The sequence below is a fragment of the Sylvia atricapilla genome, chromosome 23 (genome assembly GCF_009819655.1).
Source record: "Sylvia atricapilla isolate bSylAtr1 chromosome 23, bSylAtr1.pri, whole genome shotgun sequence".
In the NCBI taxonomy this organism is placed as follows: domain Eukaryota; kingdom Metazoa; phylum Chordata; class Aves; order Passeriformes; family Sylviidae; genus Sylvia; species Sylvia atricapilla.
In genome coordinates, this window is record NC_089162.1 from 6390982 (window position 1) to 6410281 (window position 19300).

The 19300-nt window shown below is 54.1% G+C and overlaps 1 protein-coding gene across 2 annotated transcripts in view; it reads left to right on the top strand.

Moving 5' to 3' along the window:
* Positions 1 to 12651, top strand: part of DSCAML1 (DS cell adhesion molecule like 1) — a 94636-nt gene extending 81985 nt beyond the window's left edge. Inside the window, exons 18-33 of one of the 2 annotated variants that reach the window (XM_066334975.1) lie at positions 321 to 467; positions 542 to 697; positions 1229 to 1368; positions 2535 to 2688; positions 2873 to 2990; positions 3082 to 3245; positions 3439 to 3537; positions 5195 to 5383; positions 5471 to 5758; positions 5846 to 6001; positions 6131 to 6161; positions 6500 to 6618; positions 6749 to 6901; positions 7086 to 7280; positions 7647 to 7958; positions 11781 to 12651. In XM_066334975.1, the coding sequence (XP_066191072.1) occupies positions 321 to 467; positions 542 to 697; positions 1229 to 1368; positions 2535 to 2688; positions 2873 to 2990; positions 3082 to 3245; positions 3439 to 3537; positions 5195 to 5383; positions 5471 to 5758; positions 5846 to 6001; positions 6131 to 6161; positions 6500 to 6618; positions 6749 to 6901; positions 7086 to 7280; positions 7647 to 7958; positions 11781 to 12235 (2876 nt within the window). In that variant the 3' untranslated portion in view covers positions 12236 to 12651. Of the gene's footprint in view, positions 1 to 320; positions 468 to 541; positions 698 to 1228; positions 1369 to 2534; positions 2689 to 2872; positions 2991 to 3081; positions 3246 to 3438; positions 3538 to 5194; positions 5759 to 5845; positions 6002 to 6130; positions 6162 to 6499; positions 6619 to 6748; positions 6902 to 7085; positions 7281 to 7646; positions 7959 to 11780 lie in introns of both variants that reach the window. The other variant, XM_066334974.1, reaches the window with a different exon arrangement.
* Positions 12652 to 19300: the final 6649 nt, after the last annotated feature.

Sequence of the window (19300 nt, forward strand, 5' to 3'; positions counted from 1 at the left end):
ATTATCATTTAAATGCTCATAAAAATTAGAGTTACCTCTTGCGGGGCAATGGGATCTAATTGCCTCGCATCCAGCCAGCTCTCCCACTCTCCCCTCGCTGGGAAGCATCCTCCCTGTCACCACCAGCGCAGGGTTCACACCCACCTCTCTGGCCCAGGAGAAGGAAAACTGCGTGTTGGAGGCAGAGCACTGCCAGGCTGAGGGCTTCCAGCAGCACCGTGGGGTCTGTGTGGGTGCAGTCAGGGTGGGTGTGTGGGACCCAGGTCCTTCAGCCTGGCGTCTCTGCCCTCCTGCTGATTGTCCTCCTCATCCCTCCCCAGTTCCCAGCCAGCCCCCCGAGAACGTGCGTGCCATCTCCATCACCTCGGATGTGGCCGTGATCTCCTGGTCAGAACCTCCTCGTAGCACCCTCAACGGGGTGCTCAAGGGGTACAGGGTCATCTTCTGGTCTCTCTACATGGACGGAGGTGAGCACACCTGGGGGGCAGGTGACACGGGGGACGTGGGGGGCTCAGGGGCTGACAGGGCCTGTCTCCCACAGAGTGGGGCGAGATGCAGAACATCACAACCACACGGGAGCGAGTGGAGCTGCGGGGCATGGAGAAATTCACCAACTACAGCGTGCAGGTGCTGGCCTACACCCAGGCGGGGGACGGCGTCCGCAGCAGCGTGCTCTACATCCAGACCAAGGAGGACAGTAAGTGCCTCTGCCACCCGAAGGGCTGGAGCGGCCACCAGGGCACGGGGAAACCCCCCGTGTACAGCCACGGGCAGGGCATTTCCCTTTCCCTTTTTTTCCTTTTCCTTAAGTGCGGATATTTAAATATTTACACCCCGCCTGCCCTACTTTAATGCCATTAGCTCGCTAGCAGAGCATCCCTGGGCCTGTGTCCTAGGAAGCGCCAGATGCTGGGAGGGAGGCGCAGCTGGGCAGGGTACGGCTGACAGATTAAGGAGATGGCCATTAGAAGCCAATCATGATTTCTAAAGCAGAGCTTGGGCCGCAATTAACCCTCCTGCCTGTGGCTCACACGGGGGCCAGAGCCACCCGTGGTGAGGTGTCCCGCAGGCAGACCCGTCCCTGTCTGTCTGTGACACCTCCACTGCAGCTGCTTCCCAGGGCGTGCTCGGGATGCCAGCCCCACAGCAGGATGCTGTCACATCTCCCCGCTGGGCAGAGACCTTGAAGCCGTCCTGGCACCAGCTCTGCCATGTTCTCCCTCCTCAGTTCCAGGTCCCCCAGCTGGGATCAAGGCTGTGCCGTCCTCTGCCAGCAGCGTGGTGGTGTCCTGGCTGCCTCCGGCCAAGCCCAACGGGATCATTCGGAAGTACACCATCTTCTGCTCCAGCCCTGGCTCGGGGCAGCCGGTACGTGACGGGAATGGGGCTGGCAGTCACCGCAGTGTGCCAGGGACTGCTGAGCTGGCCAGGCAGGAACGGGAGGGAGAGCCGATGCCAGGCAGCAGCCGCAGCAAAGACCTCTTGGGGTACACTGCGGAATTGTCCAAGGGCATCCATGGGCACTGTGCACCGGGGAATGGTCCCATCAGCTCTCTGTTCCCATCCTCTGGCATCTGCCCTGCTCAGCGCTTGCTCCAGAGGGAGAAACATGCCAGCAGCTGACCAAAAATGAAATAGAAATCCAACCTGGCCCCATCCCTCCTTGGTGAGGGAGAGGTTGATGGGAGGTCTGCAGACTAGTGCTTATCAAAAGCTCCTTCTCAAACTCATTTCACTATCTGAGCCTCTGGTTTCCAGGGCAACATAATCTTTTCATCAAAGCAACTGGTAAAACCGCTGGGATCCGATATTGTTTTCTTGGCATCTTGTCAAAACTGTCATTTGGGTAAAAAAAAAAATTATGTATACTATACAATATTCATATAGGTGTGTCTGCTTTGGGGTACACTCACGTCCATGTCCCTTCAAGGACACGCGTGTGAACACACTGGTGCCTGCCAAGTCGTGTTTAAATGCACCCATCCTGTGCCACGGGGGTGGTGGAGCCCGATCCCTGCCCGATGGTGGCACAGCCGGGAGCTGTTCCAGGCAGTCCTTCCCCTCGCGGCGTGCTTGGGACTGGGTGGCTTTGTGATGGGGACTGTCCCCGGTGTCGCACGCAGCCAGCCCTGTCCGCAGGGCCACCGCAGGGCTGGGGCAGTCGCCGTGGGTGATGCGGTGTCCCCACGTGGGTTTTGGGGACCCCTTGGCCTCTCGCTGTGACCGCCGAGGGTTGGGGCCAGCCCGGCTGGGGTTGCCTCCAGGCTGGCCCCGCTGCAGGTGCCAGGGCAGTGTCCTTCCTTTCCCGGGAACAGGGATGCCGGCGCAGCCATCTGCTCCTCGGGCTCCAGCGCGGCTCCCTGGAGGAATCACGACACCAGCCGGCTCTCCCCGGCATTGAGGGATGCGAGCGGAGCTGAGCCGCTGCTCGGGATAAACCCGGAGCACCGCGGGGAGCTGGGGGGATCTGCGCTGAGCCTGATGGGGTGAGGGTCTCACAGAGACTTCACCTTCTCCCGTGTCCCCGTCCGCAGGCTCCCAGCGAGTACGAGACCAGCCCGGACCAGCTCTTCTACCGCATCGCCCACCTGAACCGGGGGCAGCAGTACCTGCTCTGGGTGGCCGCCGTCACCTCCGCCGGCCGCGGCAACATCAGCGAGAAGGTCACCATCGAGCCCGCGGGCAAAGGTAGGGGGGGACAGCCTGAGGGGACACCTGCTGCTGTCCCCTGCCCCATGGCCGCAGGAAGCCACGGCTGGGTGACCCCAGCGCAGAGGAGGGGCGGCACTGGGGTCCCAGGTTCTCCTTACACCTCGGGGGGTTTGTGCACGGGGCCTGCCCCCCAAGGCTGACCTCCTCTTTGCCTCCCAAGCCCCTGCCAAGATCATCTCCTTCGGAGGCACCGTCACCACGCCGTGGATGAAGGACGTCAGGCTGCCGTGCAACTCCGTGGGCGAGCCGGTCCCTGCCATCAAGTGGACCAAGGACAGGTAAGGAGAGGGCTGCCAGGCGTCCTAGGGGCTGGTGCCAGCCCTGTCTGTGCCACACACACGGCTGATGTGTCCCCTGTCCTGCCGGCAGCGAGGACTCTGCCATCCCGGTGACGGTGGACGGCCACCGCCTGATCCAGGCCAACGGGACGCTGGTGCTGCGCTCGGTGAAAGCCGAGGACTCGGGCTACTACACCTGCACTGCCACCAACACCTGGGGCTTCGACACCATCATCATCAACCTGCTGGTGCAAGGTGAGGGCTCCCACCTCTGTGTCTGCCCTGCATGCACGTGCTCCATCCCACTGCCCAGTGCCCAGGGTCTGTCCTGGCCCAGGGGCTCCTGCTGGCCCACGGATGAGAGCCACGTCTCGTTGGCACTTTTGGGGGACACAGGCTGGGGCACTCTGCATGTGTGAGGTGCTCACGGGCTTTCCCTCCTCCCTAGTGCCCCCGGACCAGCCCCGCCTGACCGTCTCCAAGACCTCGGCATCGTCCATCACACTGGCCTGGATCCCCGGGGACAATGGGGGCAGCTCCATCCGAGGTAGGGCTGCTGTGAGTGATGGGGCTGGTGCCAGCAGCTCATCCCAGAACTGTGACTGGTTCCATTCTCATGGAACACGTTTCCAGGCACACCGTGCCACATTTTGTATCTGCACCTCAGTTTCCCCCTCTTCAAAATGCCTCAGAGTAAGGTGGATGCCTCTGTGCTTTAGCAGGGGCTGCCAGCCCTGATTTGGGGTTTGTCAGGTGTTTTGGACAAGCTGCAGGGACTGAGGTAGCTAATGAAAGGCACATCACTGGGTGCTAAGGTGGTGGTGGCCAGGGCCAGCCCCAGTGCTGCTCTGTGTCTCCTAGAAATGGTGGCATTCTGAACCCACCAGAGCAGGAGCTGTCCCACATCCCTGACAGGCTGGGGGCTTTGGGAAGGCTCCAGGAGCATCCCAGCTTTCCCAAGTCTCCTTTCTGCTCTGATTCATCTCATGAATTATAGGTTGAAACAGCTGCGTGTGGAGGGGGGAGCGGGGAGCGAGGAAGGAGACCTCGCTTACAATTAATTAAAAGCATGAAAGTAATTACAAGCAAATCTCCCCAGCCAGCAGCCTTTCACTCCAGCGGACTCTGTTGATAAATTTGGTTATAATTGGATTAGAAATATTAAAAACACACCGCATGTACAAAATAAATAAATAAGCAGTGGCAGGCACCAGGGTGGATGGTGTGGGGGTGTCTGAGCTGGTGTGGACACTGCTGGGAATCTTGGAAATCACTGCCTATGGCCTTGGGAAGGTCCTGGTGTCACCATCCACAGGGAATCCCTGGCGGTGGGAATGTGTGAGAAGTGTCCCCACTGCTCTGCCCGAGCTGGAGCTGGGTGTTCACAGAGCTCCTTCATGTGAACCCTCTGGCATTGCCACGGTGGTACCTGGCTGGGGTTGGCACCAGGGCCATCCTGCCAGCTCTGCCTCGTGCAGCTCATTATGCACACAGCAAGGCAGGAAGCCTACTCTTCCCTGCTATTTTTATTTGAGAATTGCCTAAATATCCTGCAAAAATAGCCAAAGCTATGAATGCACCAGGAAAGTTTGGTCGGCACGGCCAGGGCAGCAGGGACGTGCTGTCCCAAGATGCCCCCGTGCCCTTGGGGCTGTCCCTGTGTCCCTGTGCTCTCCTGGGAAGCCCAGACCAGCCATCTCCAGGCACCTTGTTGATGGCAGCGTAACAGGTTTGCTCATCTAGGACACAATGTGCTTCCTAATACTCTTCATCACGGGAGAGGAGGCGGTGTGCAATGACAGAAGCAACTTCCCTGCAGCCTCCCGAGGGAGCTGCTTAATTCCGGCTTTCCCTTTATAGCCTCACACCAGTCAATCACACCATGCACTCCCGTGTGGAAATGAGCAGTGGGGCCATCCTGGGGGTGCTGGGGGCAGCTGAGGTGTGACAGGAGCACTGGCAGAGCTCTCAGGAGGTTCTGGGCGTGCCCACGCTCCTCCTGTCTGTGGTTCCTGCCTGGCTCTGTGTGGTGGGCAGAGCAGGCAGTTTCCTGCATCCGTGAGCACAGAATAGTGCAGGAATTGGGGTGTGATGGGTGCCCTGGCACTGCAAGGCTGTGCTGGATTTGGGCACAGGCTTTGTGCCGGCCATAGACCCTTCCCCTCGCCCACGTGCCCAGAGGTGATCCCTCCTTGCTCCCACAGGTTTTGTGCTCCAGTACTCGGTGGACAACAGCGAGGAGTGGAAGGACGTGTTCATCAGCTCCTCCGAGCGCTCCTTCAAGCTGGAGAGCCTCAAGTGTGGCACCTGGTACAAGGTGAAGCTGGCGGCCAAGAACAGCGTCGGCGCCGGCCGCATCAGCGAGATCATCGAGGCCAAGACCCATGGCAGAGGTGAGCCTGGCCCGTGGTGCCCCTGCCCCAGGGGAGCACACGGGGGTCCCCTCCCCACGCTCCTGACAGCTCCTCTCTCTCCCGCAGAGCCCTCCTTCAGCAAGGACCAGCACCTCTTCACCCACATCAACTCCACGCACGCCAGGCTGAACCTGCAGGGCTGGAGCAGCGGGGGCTGCCCCATCACGGCCATCGTGCTGGAGTACCGGCCCAAGGGCAACTGGGTGTGGCAGAGCCTGCGCACCAACAGCTCCAGCGAGGTGTTCCTGACCGAGCTGCGCGAGGCCACCTGGTACGAGCTGCGCATGAAGGCCTGCAACAGCGCCGGCTGCGGCAACGAGACCACGCAGTTCGCCACGCTGGACTACGATGGCAGTGAGTGGGGACACGGCCTGGGGGAAATGCCAGCAGATGTGGGGGTCCCGCCGCGCTGAGTGCCCACCCGCCCGTGCTCTGCCCTAGGCACCATCCCCCCGATCAAGTCTGCGCAAGGAGAAGGTGATGATGTGAAGAAGCTGTTCACCATCGCCTGCCCTGTGATCCTGGCCACGCTGGGAGTGGTCCTGCTCTTCATCATCCGCAAGAAGAGGAAGGAGAAGCGGCTGAAGAGGCTTCGAGGTGAGATGGGGTTCAGAGGCACGGCTCATAGGACCCCAGATTCCTGGACTGTGTTCCTAGACTGCCTCATTGTGCACTAAACTGCTCCCTGACAAAAATCTTCTTGGTTTTTTTTTGTCTCCTGCACAGATGCAAAGAGTTTGGCAGAAATGTTGATCAGGTGAGTCACATCTACCTGTGGCTGGGGCTGGGTGGGCAGGCAGGGGAATAGGTAGTGCTGGGGGTGGTCGTGGCTGCTTTTAAGCCCAGGTGCAGCCCTCACTCGGTTTCAGACCTTCTCACGCTCACACCTGTGAAGGTTGTGGCAGTGACTGGTTGAGCCCAGTGCTCCTGGCTGCTCCTGGCTGCCCAAGGGTCCCAGCACCCACACCAGAGCTTGCCTGGGCAGAGCTGAGCCCCGGGTGGGCTGGCTGGTGGCAATCCCCAGCCCGTGCCAGGCTGGAGCCGCCGGGGCTCTGTCCGGTAATGGGCGGGTCTGCGTCCCCTCTCACCTCACAGCAAGAATAACCGCAGCTTTGACACGCCGGTGAAGGGGCCCCCACAGGGCCCCCGCCTGCACATCGACATCCCACGGGTGCAGCTCCTCATCGAGGACAAGGAGGGCATCAAGCAGCTGGGTAAGCACAGGCAAAGCTCCCATCCCCTGCTGCCCCACTGCTGGGGCCCCATGGATGGACTGAGTGTAGGCCAGCAGGTGCCTACGGTGCCTGGCCAGAGAGAGGTCTGACCTCCGGCTCCCTCCTGCAGGGGATGACAAAGCCACGATCCCGGTGACCGACACGGAGTTCAGCCAGGCAGTGAACCCTCAGAGCTTCTGCACAGGAGTGTCTCTGCATCACCCAGCCCTGATCCAGAACACGGGGCCGCTCATCGACATGTCCGACATCCGCCCCGGCACCAGTGAGTGTGTGGGGCTGTGCTGGGGGGTGGACACATGGGGCAGGTGTGGGGAAACCAGCCCTGGCTGTGCCCAAAAGAAGCTGCTGGGAAGGCAGGAGGGGCAGGCAGCGCTCCAGGGAGAGGGGACAGCATCCTGGCTGTGAGTGGAAGGACACATGGTGACTCTGACACCTCTGTGCCGCAGACCCCGTGTCGAGGAAGAGTGTGAAGTCTGCACACAGCACCCGCAACCGCTACTCCAGCCAGTGGACACTCACCAAGTGCCAGGCGTCCACCCCTGCACGGACCCTCACCTCAGACTGGAGGACAGTGGGCTCCCAGCACGGCATCACTGTCACTGAGAGTGACAGCTACAGCGCCAGCCTCTCACAGGACACAGGTATGCCACAGCCTCCCTGGCACTGCTGCTGGCAGGAGTCTGCTGCTTTGGGGAGCACAGAAACCCCAAACTGTGAGTTCAGGGTGACTGCAGAACTTATCAGTGGGACTGTGGAACCACAACTTGGTGGCTCTGAGCCATGCCCAACTATGGGGACAGATAGAATCATTAAAAAGCGAAGTGGTTTGGGTTGGAAGGGACCTTATTGCTCATCTTGTTCCACCCTTCCACGAGACTGGGTTGCTCCATGTCCCATCCACCTTGAAGGTGGCTAGCAGGGACAGCCTGGGCATTCCCATCACATGGAAAAAGGCATTCCCGTGGCAGGGAGAACTCACAGGTACATGACACATCCTGTCCCCACAGACAAGGGCCGGAACAGCATGGTGTCTACGGAGAGCGCCTCGTCCACCTACGAGGAGCTGGCGCGCGCCTACGAGCACGCCAAGCTGGAGGAGCAGCTGCAGCACGCCAAGTTCGAGATCACCGAGTGCTTCATCTCCGACAGCTCCTCGGACCAGATGACCACGGGCACCACGGACAACGCCGACAGCATGACCTCCATGAGCACCCCGTCGGAGCCCGGCATCTGCCGCTTCACCGCCTCCCCGCCCAAGCCCCAGGACAGCGAGCGGGGCAAGGGCGTGGCCGTGCCCATCCCGCACCGCGCCAGCAAGAGTAGGTTCACACGGGCTCTGTGGGTGCCCTGCCCGCCCTCAGTGCTTCCCAAAATCCTCAGGAGAACCTTCCCCACTCCCGTATTCCTTGGAATCCTTGGTATTTCTCTCCATGCTGTAATGTTCTTTCTGCGTTGTGTAACGGTGGTTCCCCATTTCTCGGTATTCTCCGTCCATTCTTTGGTATTCCATCCATTCCTTGATGTTCCACCCAATCTTCAGTATTTTTTTTCCCCAGTTCCTTGGTATTTCTCCTCATTTTTTAGTATTCCTTCCCATAGTAAAGAAGTATGTATTTTTCCCCCCTGTATTTTACTGTTCCTTCCCATTTTTTGGTATTCCTTCCTATTCCTTAGCATTCCTTACTGTTCTTTCCACCACTTGATATTTACCCAGGCTTTTTTAATTATTCTTTCCCATTTTTCAGTATCCCCTGGCTACTCTTTACTGTTCCTTCCCATTCTTTAGAATTCCTTCCCATTTTTTAGTATCCCTAGCTATTTTTTACTGTTCCTTCCCATTCTTTCCTATTTGTTAGCATTCCTTACTGTTCTTTCCTCATTCCTTGGTATTTTCATGACTTTTTTATTTTTTGTAATGCTTTTTTATTATTCTTTTCCATTCTTTAGTGTTCCATCCCGTTTTTCAATATCTCTAGCTATTCCTTACTCTTCCTTCCCTTTCCTTAGTATTCATTGCCATTTTTTAATATCCCTCAGTATTCCTTGGTTTTCCTCAGTATTCCTTGGTTTTCCTCAGTATTCCTTGGTTTTCCTCAGTATTCCTTGGTTTTCCTCAGTATTCCTTGGTTTTCCTCAGTATTCCTTGGTTTTCCTCAGTATTCCTTGGTTTTCCTCAGTATTCCTTGGTTTTCCTCAGTATTCCTTGGTTTTCCTCAGTATTCCTTGGTTTTCCTCAGTATTCCTTGGTTTTCCTCAGTATTCCTTGGTTTTCCTCAGTATTCCTTGGTTTTCCTCAGTATTCCTTGGTTTCCTCAGTATTCCTTGGTTTTCCTCAGTATTCCTTGGTTTTCCTCAGTATTCCTTGGTTTTCCTCAGTATTCCTTGGTTTTCCTCAGTATTCCTTGGTTTTCCTCAGTATTCCTTGGTTTTCCTCAGTATTCCTTGGTTTTCCTCAGTATTCCTTGGTTTTCCTCAGTATTCCTTGGTTTTCCTCAGTATTCCTTGGTTTTCCTCAGTATTCCTTGGTTTTCCTCAGTATTCCTTGGTTTTCCTCAGTATTCCTTGGTTTTCCTCAGTATTCCTTGGTTTTCCTCAGTATTCCTTGGTTTTCCTCAGTATTCCTTGGTTTTCCTCAGTATTCCTTGGTTTTCCTCAGTATTCCTTGGTTTTCCTCAGTATTCCTTGGTTTTCCTCAGTATTCCTTGGTTTTCCTCAGTATTCCTTGGTTTTCCTCAGTATTCCTTGGTTTTCCTCAGTATTCCTTGGTTTTCCTCAGTATTCCTTGGTTTTCCTCAGTATTCCTTGGTTTTCCTCAGTATTCCTTGGTTTTCCTCAGTATTCCTTGGTTTTCCTCAGTATTCCTTGGTTTTCCTCAGTATTCCTTGGTTTTCCTCAGTATTCCTTGGTTTTCCTCAGTATTTCTTCCCTACCCTTAGTGCTAAAACCCCTAAAATCTCCCACCCCCATGAGTTTTATCACCTCAAAATACAGCAATACCTGGAAGATATTTTAAAAATACATACGTGGGAATTGATAGTCAATTTATTTAGTGATTAAATAACACACAATATAATGGGATCATCTTTCTCAGCAAATTAGGCCACATATTTTTATGGCATGGTTTAAGTAGCACAGAGTGTATATGGTGTAACACCATTGTAACCTCAAAAAGAATTTCAGAAAAAGGAATTTACAGAACCTGTTATAAAGCATACAAGATTTTAAGCAAGAGTGCTTTAATAACAACAATATAACACCTGGAAGAAACAATATAATAATGCAAGGCCTTATGTACATATAAATACATTAAAATATATTTGTATTTATATATAAATACATAACTATATAAGTATCTATTATATAAATCTTTCTATATTTAACTATATAATTTTTATATGCAAATATATATGTATGTGCATTTATATAAAACATATTTATTCATAAATTTTATGTTCTTAATGCAGATTTCTATATGTGATAGAAATCACATATAGAAATGATATATAAATTTCTATATTTTATATAGCAATTGCTATACTTCTATATAAACATTTCTATATAGGTTTATGTATATACATGTAAATTTTAATATATTTATATATATAAATATATATATTTTATGTATATATCTATACAGATTTTTAAATATTTTAATCTAAAAATTTATATGTATTTATATGGAGATTTATGTACCTTTATATATATATATAGTTATATTTTAATGTAAAAATTTAAATATATATACACATACACATAACCGTAACTCCTTAAATAAGGTACCAATATATAATCCCATATATACATGTGCTGTATCCTATTGTAACACCACAGGTATTGCAATAGACTCCCTCCACATCCTGTGGAGAGAGGAACATGCCCTTACAGAACACACTGCGCGATATATACAATTAAAGGAGTAATGCTCTGAGGCTAGAGGTGTTATATAGCACAAATATAAAAGGCAAACTAATAACAGGGTTTTACATCTATGGACATATAAATCCTTAATTTAAGGCCCTACAGCTGGAGGTGATGCTGTAGAACACAAAGGGAACGGCGTAATAGAACAGAAATAAAACTCTATAACACCGATAACAGCCAATATAACAACACAGGGTCTTATCCATACATAGACATAAACCCCTTAAATTAGGGCACTAACTATAGATGATGCCATAACACGACAGAGCAGAGGCTGTTGTTTATGGCAGCACAGCCACTCACCTTGGCAGAGTAAAGCCGGGTGTAGGACACTCCACATCCCACTGCTGGGTGCTGGCACAGGCGGGACACAGAGGACAAGGATCCTTTCTTTCCCACTCTACAGAGCAGGATCTGTGCCTGTCATCCATCAGAACCTCAGGATCACATTATTACTATTATAATACCGTATTACCCTGTGCATTCAGTATTACGTCACATTATAATATTTATCACCGTACATTTAGCATTATGTTATTAACACCCTTACATCATGATACATTACAGGACATTGTGTACAGCATTGCACGCTAGACCTTGATGCATCCCAGGCACTGCAGCGCGTGGGACAGTTTTGGGATGACAATGTGACACGTTCTTTACAGCACAACGTGTTCTCTGTGGCACAACGCGTTCTCCCTCTACAGCAGGACCTATTCTGTGTAGCACAACACATTCTCTCTCAAGAAAACAACACGTTCTCTGTAGCCCAAAGCATTCTCTAACACTCAGGTTCTCCATAGCACAGCTTCTCTGTAGCCCAAGCGTTTTCCATGGCCCAAATCATTCTCTGTAAACCAGATTCTCCATAGCCCAACACACTCTCCTTAGCCCAGGTTCTTCATAGCCCAATGCATTCTCTGTAGCCCAACACATTCTCTGTAGACCAATGCATTTTCCAGAGCCCAGGTTCTCCATAGCCCAAAACACTCTCCTTAGCCCAGGTTCTCCACAGCCCAGGTTCTCCATAGCCCAAAGCATTCTCTGTAGCCCAACACACTCTCCATAGCCCAACACATTCCCTGTAGCCTAGGTTCTCCATAGCCCAACGCATTCTCCATAGCCCAATGTGTTCTCTGCTGCCCAACACCAACATGTCCAGAAGGTGGGGGACAAGAGGATCTCTCCAGAGCCTTACCTGCCTTCTCTTCCTTCGCCAGGTGACTACTGCAACCTCCCGCTGTACGTCAAGTCGGAGGCCTTCTTCCGCAAGCCCGACGCGCACGAGCCGTGCCCGGTGGTGCCGCCGCGGGAAGCCTCCATCCGTAACCTGGCCCGGGCGTACCACGCGCAGGCCCGGCACATGACGCTGGAACCCGGGGCCAAGCCCTTGGGGCTGCCTCCCCCAGCCTCCGCCGCAACCACCTTACCTCAGAGGACTCTCCCCATGCCCGGCCCGGCCGGTCCCGCACCCGCGCCCGCCGCCAGCGCCGCCCCGGCTCCCCCCGTGGCCGCCGAGCCCCCCGTGGCCGCCGCCGCCGCCGAGGCGCGGGTGCCCACGCACTCCAAAGTGGGGGGCTCCAGGGACTCGCTGCTGGAGATGAGCACGTCGGGGGTAGGCAGGTCTCAAAAACAAGGTGCCGGAGCCTACTCCAAGTCCTACACGCTGGTGTAGGGCCGCCTGCAGGATGCTGCTCGTTTTTCCCTCCACGCCGTTTATATTAAATTAACAAACTTGTACATAACGGACTCTTTTGTATAAATGAAGCTATTTTCTTCTTCTCCGAACAGAAAAAGAAACCAGGGCACAAAGAATTTGATGTTACAGATTTAAAAATATAATATATATGTAAACATATATATATATTTCACATCATTTTGAAAGGGGCACAAGGAAAGACTCAGCGACTTTTTTTTTTTTTTCTCTCCCTGATCTTGTCGGTGGTTTTAAAAAAGGAACGTCTCCGAGACATTGCATGCTATTTTACTGTTCTGAAAACAGCAGGAGTTGCTTCAATTTGCAAATGCTTATGTGTTAATACCTTTTTCTATGAAAAAAAACCCAGCGCTGTGTGCAATAAAGGTTATGTTTATACATGGGGCGTTTGTGAAGTGAGCAGGGAATGAGGCAGAGCAGGGCTGGGGCAGGAGGATGGAGAGGGGCAGCCAAAGATGGAACTACTAAGACAAGGGGTTAAATATTAAAGAACAATAAGGCGTGTACCCACCTGCAGAGCTGTGGAGCAGGAGGAAGGTCAGGAACTGGAGCAGGGTCTTGGGAATTGTTCCACGGAGCAGGACAGAGCACGACCAGCCTGTGCCACAGCGCTGAGAGAGCAGCACCAAGCCCAGGACAGACCATGGTGCCAATCAGGAATCCTGGTCCAGCTCATCCAGAGGGGTGAACCCTCGTGAGCCACAGCACAGCTCTGGCAGCTCCCGGTAAGCGCAGGGTGGCTCCAGCATCGGATCCAGCATCCAGCGAGGCACAGCAACTCCTCCAAGCAGGGTCCTGCTCCCTGGGATGTGTCACAGCCCTGCCTGGGGGCAGGAGAAGGAGCACTGCTGTCCTTGGTCACAGCTGGAACGTGTCAAGGTGAATCCAGCACAGAGCCCTGACTCGGGGTGCCTCTGCCTCCTGAATCGTGGTGAATTCCTGGCTCAGGCACTGCACAGGTGCCCCAGGACACGGGGCAGCACAGAGAGCCACAGCTGAAACCCAGCACCACTTCACCCCATAATCTGTTCTTATTTTCCCCTTAGTTTTTACCATCACCCACATCAACATCAGACCAAAGAAATGCAGATTCTCCTTTCCCCCTTTCATACAAGGCTGTGACAGCAAGGGCACTTGAGGCCCCAGGGCTGCCAGCCCTCCTTACCTGCTCCAAAGGCAAAAAATAGCTCAGGCCATTATTAACTCTTGTTTTAGTTACCCAAAGCAGAAATTCACCTTTCTGAGGAGCTTCTGGTGTTACCTGAGGTCTAATTAACTTTCATTTCTTTTTTTCCTGTAATTTATAAGCTCAAGTTTTCATTACTTTCCCATCCATGCTTGCTACCAACTGGTTCCAGCTCTTTCCTTACAAACAGATACATTTCCTATTTTAGCTCAAAGCAGTTGGAGTATCTACACAGATTTGTACCATTCTCTTTTTTTTTTTTTTCTCTTGACAGGGTTTAATTCATCAGCTATAATCAAGCACTGCAGAGGTCATTTTTTCAACCTCTCTCTCTCTCCTTGATTTTTTTTTTCTTTTTAATTGGAGTACCCAAATTAAAATGACATGCAAATACAGTGATGTTGCTGCAGCTTCCACGTGCAGCTCTGCAGTGCCCTTCCCAGCCTGCTGGCACACTGGTCAGCAGATCCTCCTTTGCCATCTGGTTCTTCCTAACTAAGGTAACTCCTGGAATCCTGCAGAGCTGGAAGTGCCTTGGCCAGAGCCTGGCAGCTGTTCACCTCTGGGGCTTGAGAAACAAGCTGCTAAGACAATTCCTCGTGCCCATTTTTTATAATTTTTGGCCATTATTCAGGTACCTCAGAGCCAACCTCTGTCAAGGAACATCCCACATGGAGAGGGGCACCCTTCCCAGCCAGGCTGCTGGGGAGGCATCAGAGCACATGAACAGTTATAAACCATTACATAATACAGATTCTAAAGAAAACCAAGCGCCCAACCCTTAAACCAGGGTCACAGCCAGGCAGCACCTCCAAAATACCAACCCCAGGCTTAGAATAGAAATAGAAGGGGAAAATAGAATTAAAATAGAAGAGGCAAGAAAAGGCAAGCGTGTTCAGCTGTGAGAGTAAGCAGATTAGCAAGATAAAAAGAGGAACAGATTAACAGAGATTAATACAACTTTATTGGAATTGGCTAGTACAGATTTCCTTCTACATCCCAGCGAGGGTTCCCCCCTTCCCTTCCCAGCAGGCACAAGCCCCTGGCAGAGTTTAACACAGCACAAGTTTCCAGCACTGCCCTTGAGCCCCCAGCACCCCCCTGCCCTTCACCACAGCAGGATGGGAAGGAGAACAGCCCATCCAGCTCTGCCTTCCAACAGCAGAGAAGCCATTTGGCTCAGAAATGCTCCAGGACACCAGGCCAGGGGGCTGGGGGGCTCCAGGGCCAACTCCAGCATTACCAGGGGGCTGCCTCGGGAAGGAAAGCAGGGTCAGCCTCAGCACAGAGCCCCACCCAGTGCCTGCTCTGGAACCAGGACACCCCAAACAGTTCCCCCAAGGTAAAACCAGCTCCCAGCTCACCTCCTGCTGCCCTGACAGCCTGCAGCACCTTCCCTGGGCAGTGTCCCACTCCAGGCTGGCCCCTGGACACCGTGCTGGTCACTCTGACAGAGCAGGGGACAAAGGCAGAGCCCAGCTTTCACCAGTTTCCACCCAGCTCCAGAGGCAGTGGAGGAGAGGCAGGCAAAGGGGAGGTTCCTGGGTGAAACAAGCCCCAGCTGGGCAGTGACCAGCTGCACAACCAGCCGCCCCTCCCACCCACAGCTGCTGGGGCTCCCAGCATCACCCAAGGCTCCCAAATGTGCTGTCACACCTGTGTCCCGTCTCCAGCAGCTGTAGCCTGTGATGCTGTCTGGGGAAGGACTGAGCAGGACAGAGAACTCCCTGTGAGCACCAACACAAGGGCACAGAACCTACACCTGCACCAGGAGCTACGGATCGGGGACAGCTTCACAGTCACCACAGCCCCAAATGTCTCTGGGGTACAGAGCAGACAAACAAAGGGACAGGGCAGGCCACAGGTGGCTGCTGTGGCTACTTCTTCTCCTGCTTCTGCTGCTGGTACCTCCTGAAGTGGGTCTGGATGGTGATGGCTGCCCTCTCAGAAGGGTCAGTGACCTTGCTGTCCTTGCTGGCATCAGGGGTCACGTCACCTGGGAGGGCAACAGAGCATCACAGTGAGCACAGAGAGTGCCAGCAGCCCTGAACAGGCTCCACAGAGCAGGGCAGGGCTCTGGCATCACCCCCACGGGGTCAGTGGCCTCCCCATTCCTCAGACAGGACACTTGTCCTTGCTGCAGAGCTCACAGCATGCCACCACAACTCCACCGGCTCACAGGGACATCCCCGGGCCAGAAGGAGCAGGGAATGGGAGGCAAAGCCAAGCCCAGCCTCCCTGGCAGTGCTAAGCCTCTATTTACACAGCTCCACTCCCCGAAGGCCGCAGCTTCCCCACCTTTAATCACCACGTATGATGCTCACTTACTTTCGCACGCACAAATAAGATTAGGAAAAAAAGCCCGGCCCCGTGCAGCAATAAAGCTCTCACGCTGACAAATGGGAGCCCTCCCCACTCCCACTTAATGTGGCATTAGGGAAGTATTGTGAAATTCAACAGGAACTGCATCAAAGCCACTCAGCAGTGCTCCTCTAAGGCAGTGTGTCAGTGCTGAGCACCCCCCAAGCAGCCGTCAGGGGTCCTGGGGCCAGATGTGCTGTACAAACCCACGCTGCCACCTGAACCCATCTCCCCTCGCTGCCTAAAAGAAGCTGCAGAGCAAAAAGATAAATAAAAGGAGGGAGTGGGCTCCCCCCTGCCCTGCTCGACAAGACACTGCCAGCTGTGAATCCTGCCCAGGGGAGAGGCTGAGGACAGGCACTGCTGGGCACGGCAGGGTGAGCCCTGGGCATGCAGCTCTGCCACAAACTCAGGGGGGCTCAGCCCCGGGCCCCCCCAGAGCTGCACCTGTTTGGGGTGGAAGCCCCAGCCCAGCAGCAGGCTGGGCAGAGCTCCTGGGCCATGAGGAGGGGTGGCACCCACAGCCCCCACCGCCCATTATCCGCTTGGCCCCGAGAATAGAACAGCTCCAATCCTCTTTGCTGAGCGCTGCAGAGCCTTGGACACAAGGCCAAAGGGAAGAGGGGGGGGATTCCAGGTGGTTTTCCCACGACAAGGAGAAGGGGCTGTTCTATGACCCCACCTGAGTCAGGGGGCAGGTTTCCTGGGAAGAGGGGAGCAGGGGTCTGCACACACATGTGGGGTTATACATCCAGCCCTGCAGCTCCGGGACCTTCACTGGCTGATGCTACACACCCTAATAAACATCTCATCATCAAATACCCCTTAATAATGTGACAGGCAGATTTGTGGAAGGAGAGGACAAGAAGGATGCAGATACTGCAATTCCTGTTCCTGTGCTACATCCAGTCCCAGCAAAGGGTTTCACTCATTACTCGTGTTGATTTGGGGTTTTTTACTGCCTCCCTGTAGTTCTGTTCCACTGTCCCACACTCACCTTTCTCTCCAGAAAGTGAGTAGATGCTGTTGTGCCGGGAGTTCCTGCCTCTCTAGAAAGGTAGAGAAATAAAATAAAAGTTAGTTCTATCCCAGGCAGAGGCAGTGAGGGCAGCCCCTTGCAGGCCAGCTGAGAGAACCTTTCCATCCTCCACTCCCTTTAAGAAATTTGAACATGCTCCCTGTTGTTCCCTTAAAGAGTACTGATTAATTAATCTGCATTAAAGAAAAGACCTCCAAGGAGAGGCAGGAAACAGCTTTGCATCCAAACTCAGAGCTGTGAGATGCTCCAGTCCATGGATGGATGTTGGCACAGGCTATCCTCACTGGGTCTGCACTTCCAACCAGTAAGGAGACAGCCCCAACACCATGAGCCTGCAGCTCCTGGGCTGCCAGCTCTTCCAGTGGATATTTCCATTGCTAAAAATTAGCTTGAATTTGTCTGCAAATACCTCTCCCAACATTTTCCAGGTTACCCTGCCCTCGTGGCATTACACTTCCCTCCAGGCTGCCTGGCTCAGAGCTGCCTCTGCAGCAGCACTGCCATCCCCAGAGCCAGCTGTCCTGGCACTGCCAGGTGCCCTCACCTCGCGGGCCCAGCACTGCCAGGTGCCCTCACCTCCCTGCCCAGGCACTGCCAGGTGCCCTCACCTTGTTCTTCTGGCACTGCCAGGTGCCCTCACCTCGCTGTCCCAGCACTGCCAGGTGCCCTCACCTCGCTGTCCCGGCACTGCCAGGTGTCCCGGCAATGCCAGGTGCCCTCACCTCCCTGCCCTGGCACTGCCAGGTGCCCTCACCTCCCTGCCCTGGCACTGCCAGCAGCCCCCACATCAGTGTCCCAGCACTGCCAGGTGCCCTCACCTCGCTGTCCCGGCTGGTGCGGCGGCTCTGGGACACGCACTGGATCTGCCAGGGCAGGGGCTGGTACACCAGGTAAGGCAGGGGCTCCTCACGGAACAGGTTGGTGCCCAGCTGCACGCGGGGAAGGTTTTTCAGAGGGAAGAGGAACAGAAAGAGCTGCTCAGCCACAATCATCACCAGACCACAACCCTCCTGTGCCCCTCACACGGACCCCAGAGCTCCCAGCCCTCGTGCCCGGGGTGGTTTAGGAGGCACAGACACCTCTCGTAGCAGAGCAAGCAGAAACTTGCCTCCTCTCCCTGCCCCAACAGAGAGCAGCCCCAGGAGGAGGGAATGGCCCTGCAGCAATAGATGCTCCCTGCTGCCCAGACTCACCTGTCTGATGGCCCTCACCACAAAGAACAGCGCTGTCATCAGGGTGCCCAGCATGGCCAGGCTGTGCAGCCTCAGCTCGGGCAGCACCACGTCAGGGTCTCCAAAGAGCCAGCACTGAGATGTCCCTCCTTGGGCAGGCAGAGGCCAAGCCCCTTAATGAGCTTACAGCCCCTGCTCAGCTTGGTGAGGTAATCAGGCAGTGCCCTTTTGCTCTCCTAATCGCAGAGTTTCTCCAACAGACGCAGCGCTGGCAGTCCAGGAAAGGCAAATCCAGGAAAGGCAAATCCAGGAAAGGCAAATCCAGAAAAGCAGGGAGCACAGACAGAGAGCCCAGCCTGGGCTCACACCTCCCCGTGGGGACCCATCCCACACCCAGGAGGATCCCACACTCCTGCTGGTGTTTGGGATGTCTCAGAACCGCCCTGGACTGTCCCCAGCAGTGCCTGCCTGGACAGCGTGTGCGGCCACCAGAGCTCCTCCAGCAGCTCTTATCCCCCTCTGCACAGGGCAAAGACACTCCAGTGCAGCTCAGGCACTGCAGGAACTGGGGCAAAAAAAGCCTGGTGGTGGCTTGTTTTCTTTTTAAGGATAAAACTACCAGCCTCCACTTGTGCACAAGCAGCTGATGTTCCCCCTGAGCCTCTCCAGCCCCCCCAGCTCCCACAGGCTGCTGGCAGGAGGTGAGCAGGGGATGGGAACAAGTCATGGGAAGAGAAGAGCACGTCCCCAACCCTCCCTAATTCCTGGTGAGAGCGTTACTCAGCGATGCCAGCAGCACCCAGCAGGCTGCTGGGGCAATTCCTGGCTGCTCCAAACCCCGGGGAAATCAGCAGCCACAGCCAATCCACAGCGAGGCGTTTCTAACAGATCCCAGGAGGCCAGAGCGACGCCTGGTTTTAATTCTGTAGGTTTGGTTTTCAGCTTCCTTCTCTCTGCCTCTGCATTTGCTACCCTGTCCAGAGACTTAAAAGGATAATGGTAACAAAGCCACAGCGGGTTTAAGTGGTCTTGGGAACTGCCAGGAACGACCTTGACAAGACAAAACACGAGAGAGCCCAGAGACAAGGGGAGATGTGAGAGGGAAGTCCAGCTGGAGATCCAGCTACAACAAAACACAGTGACAACCACCACCATCATAGAAAACAGGCTCGTGTTGATTTAATTTATACAAAACCAGATACAGCTGCTATCCCAGGTTTTCACAGGAAAAAGGAGCATGTTTCAAACCAAGTTATTGTTTAAAA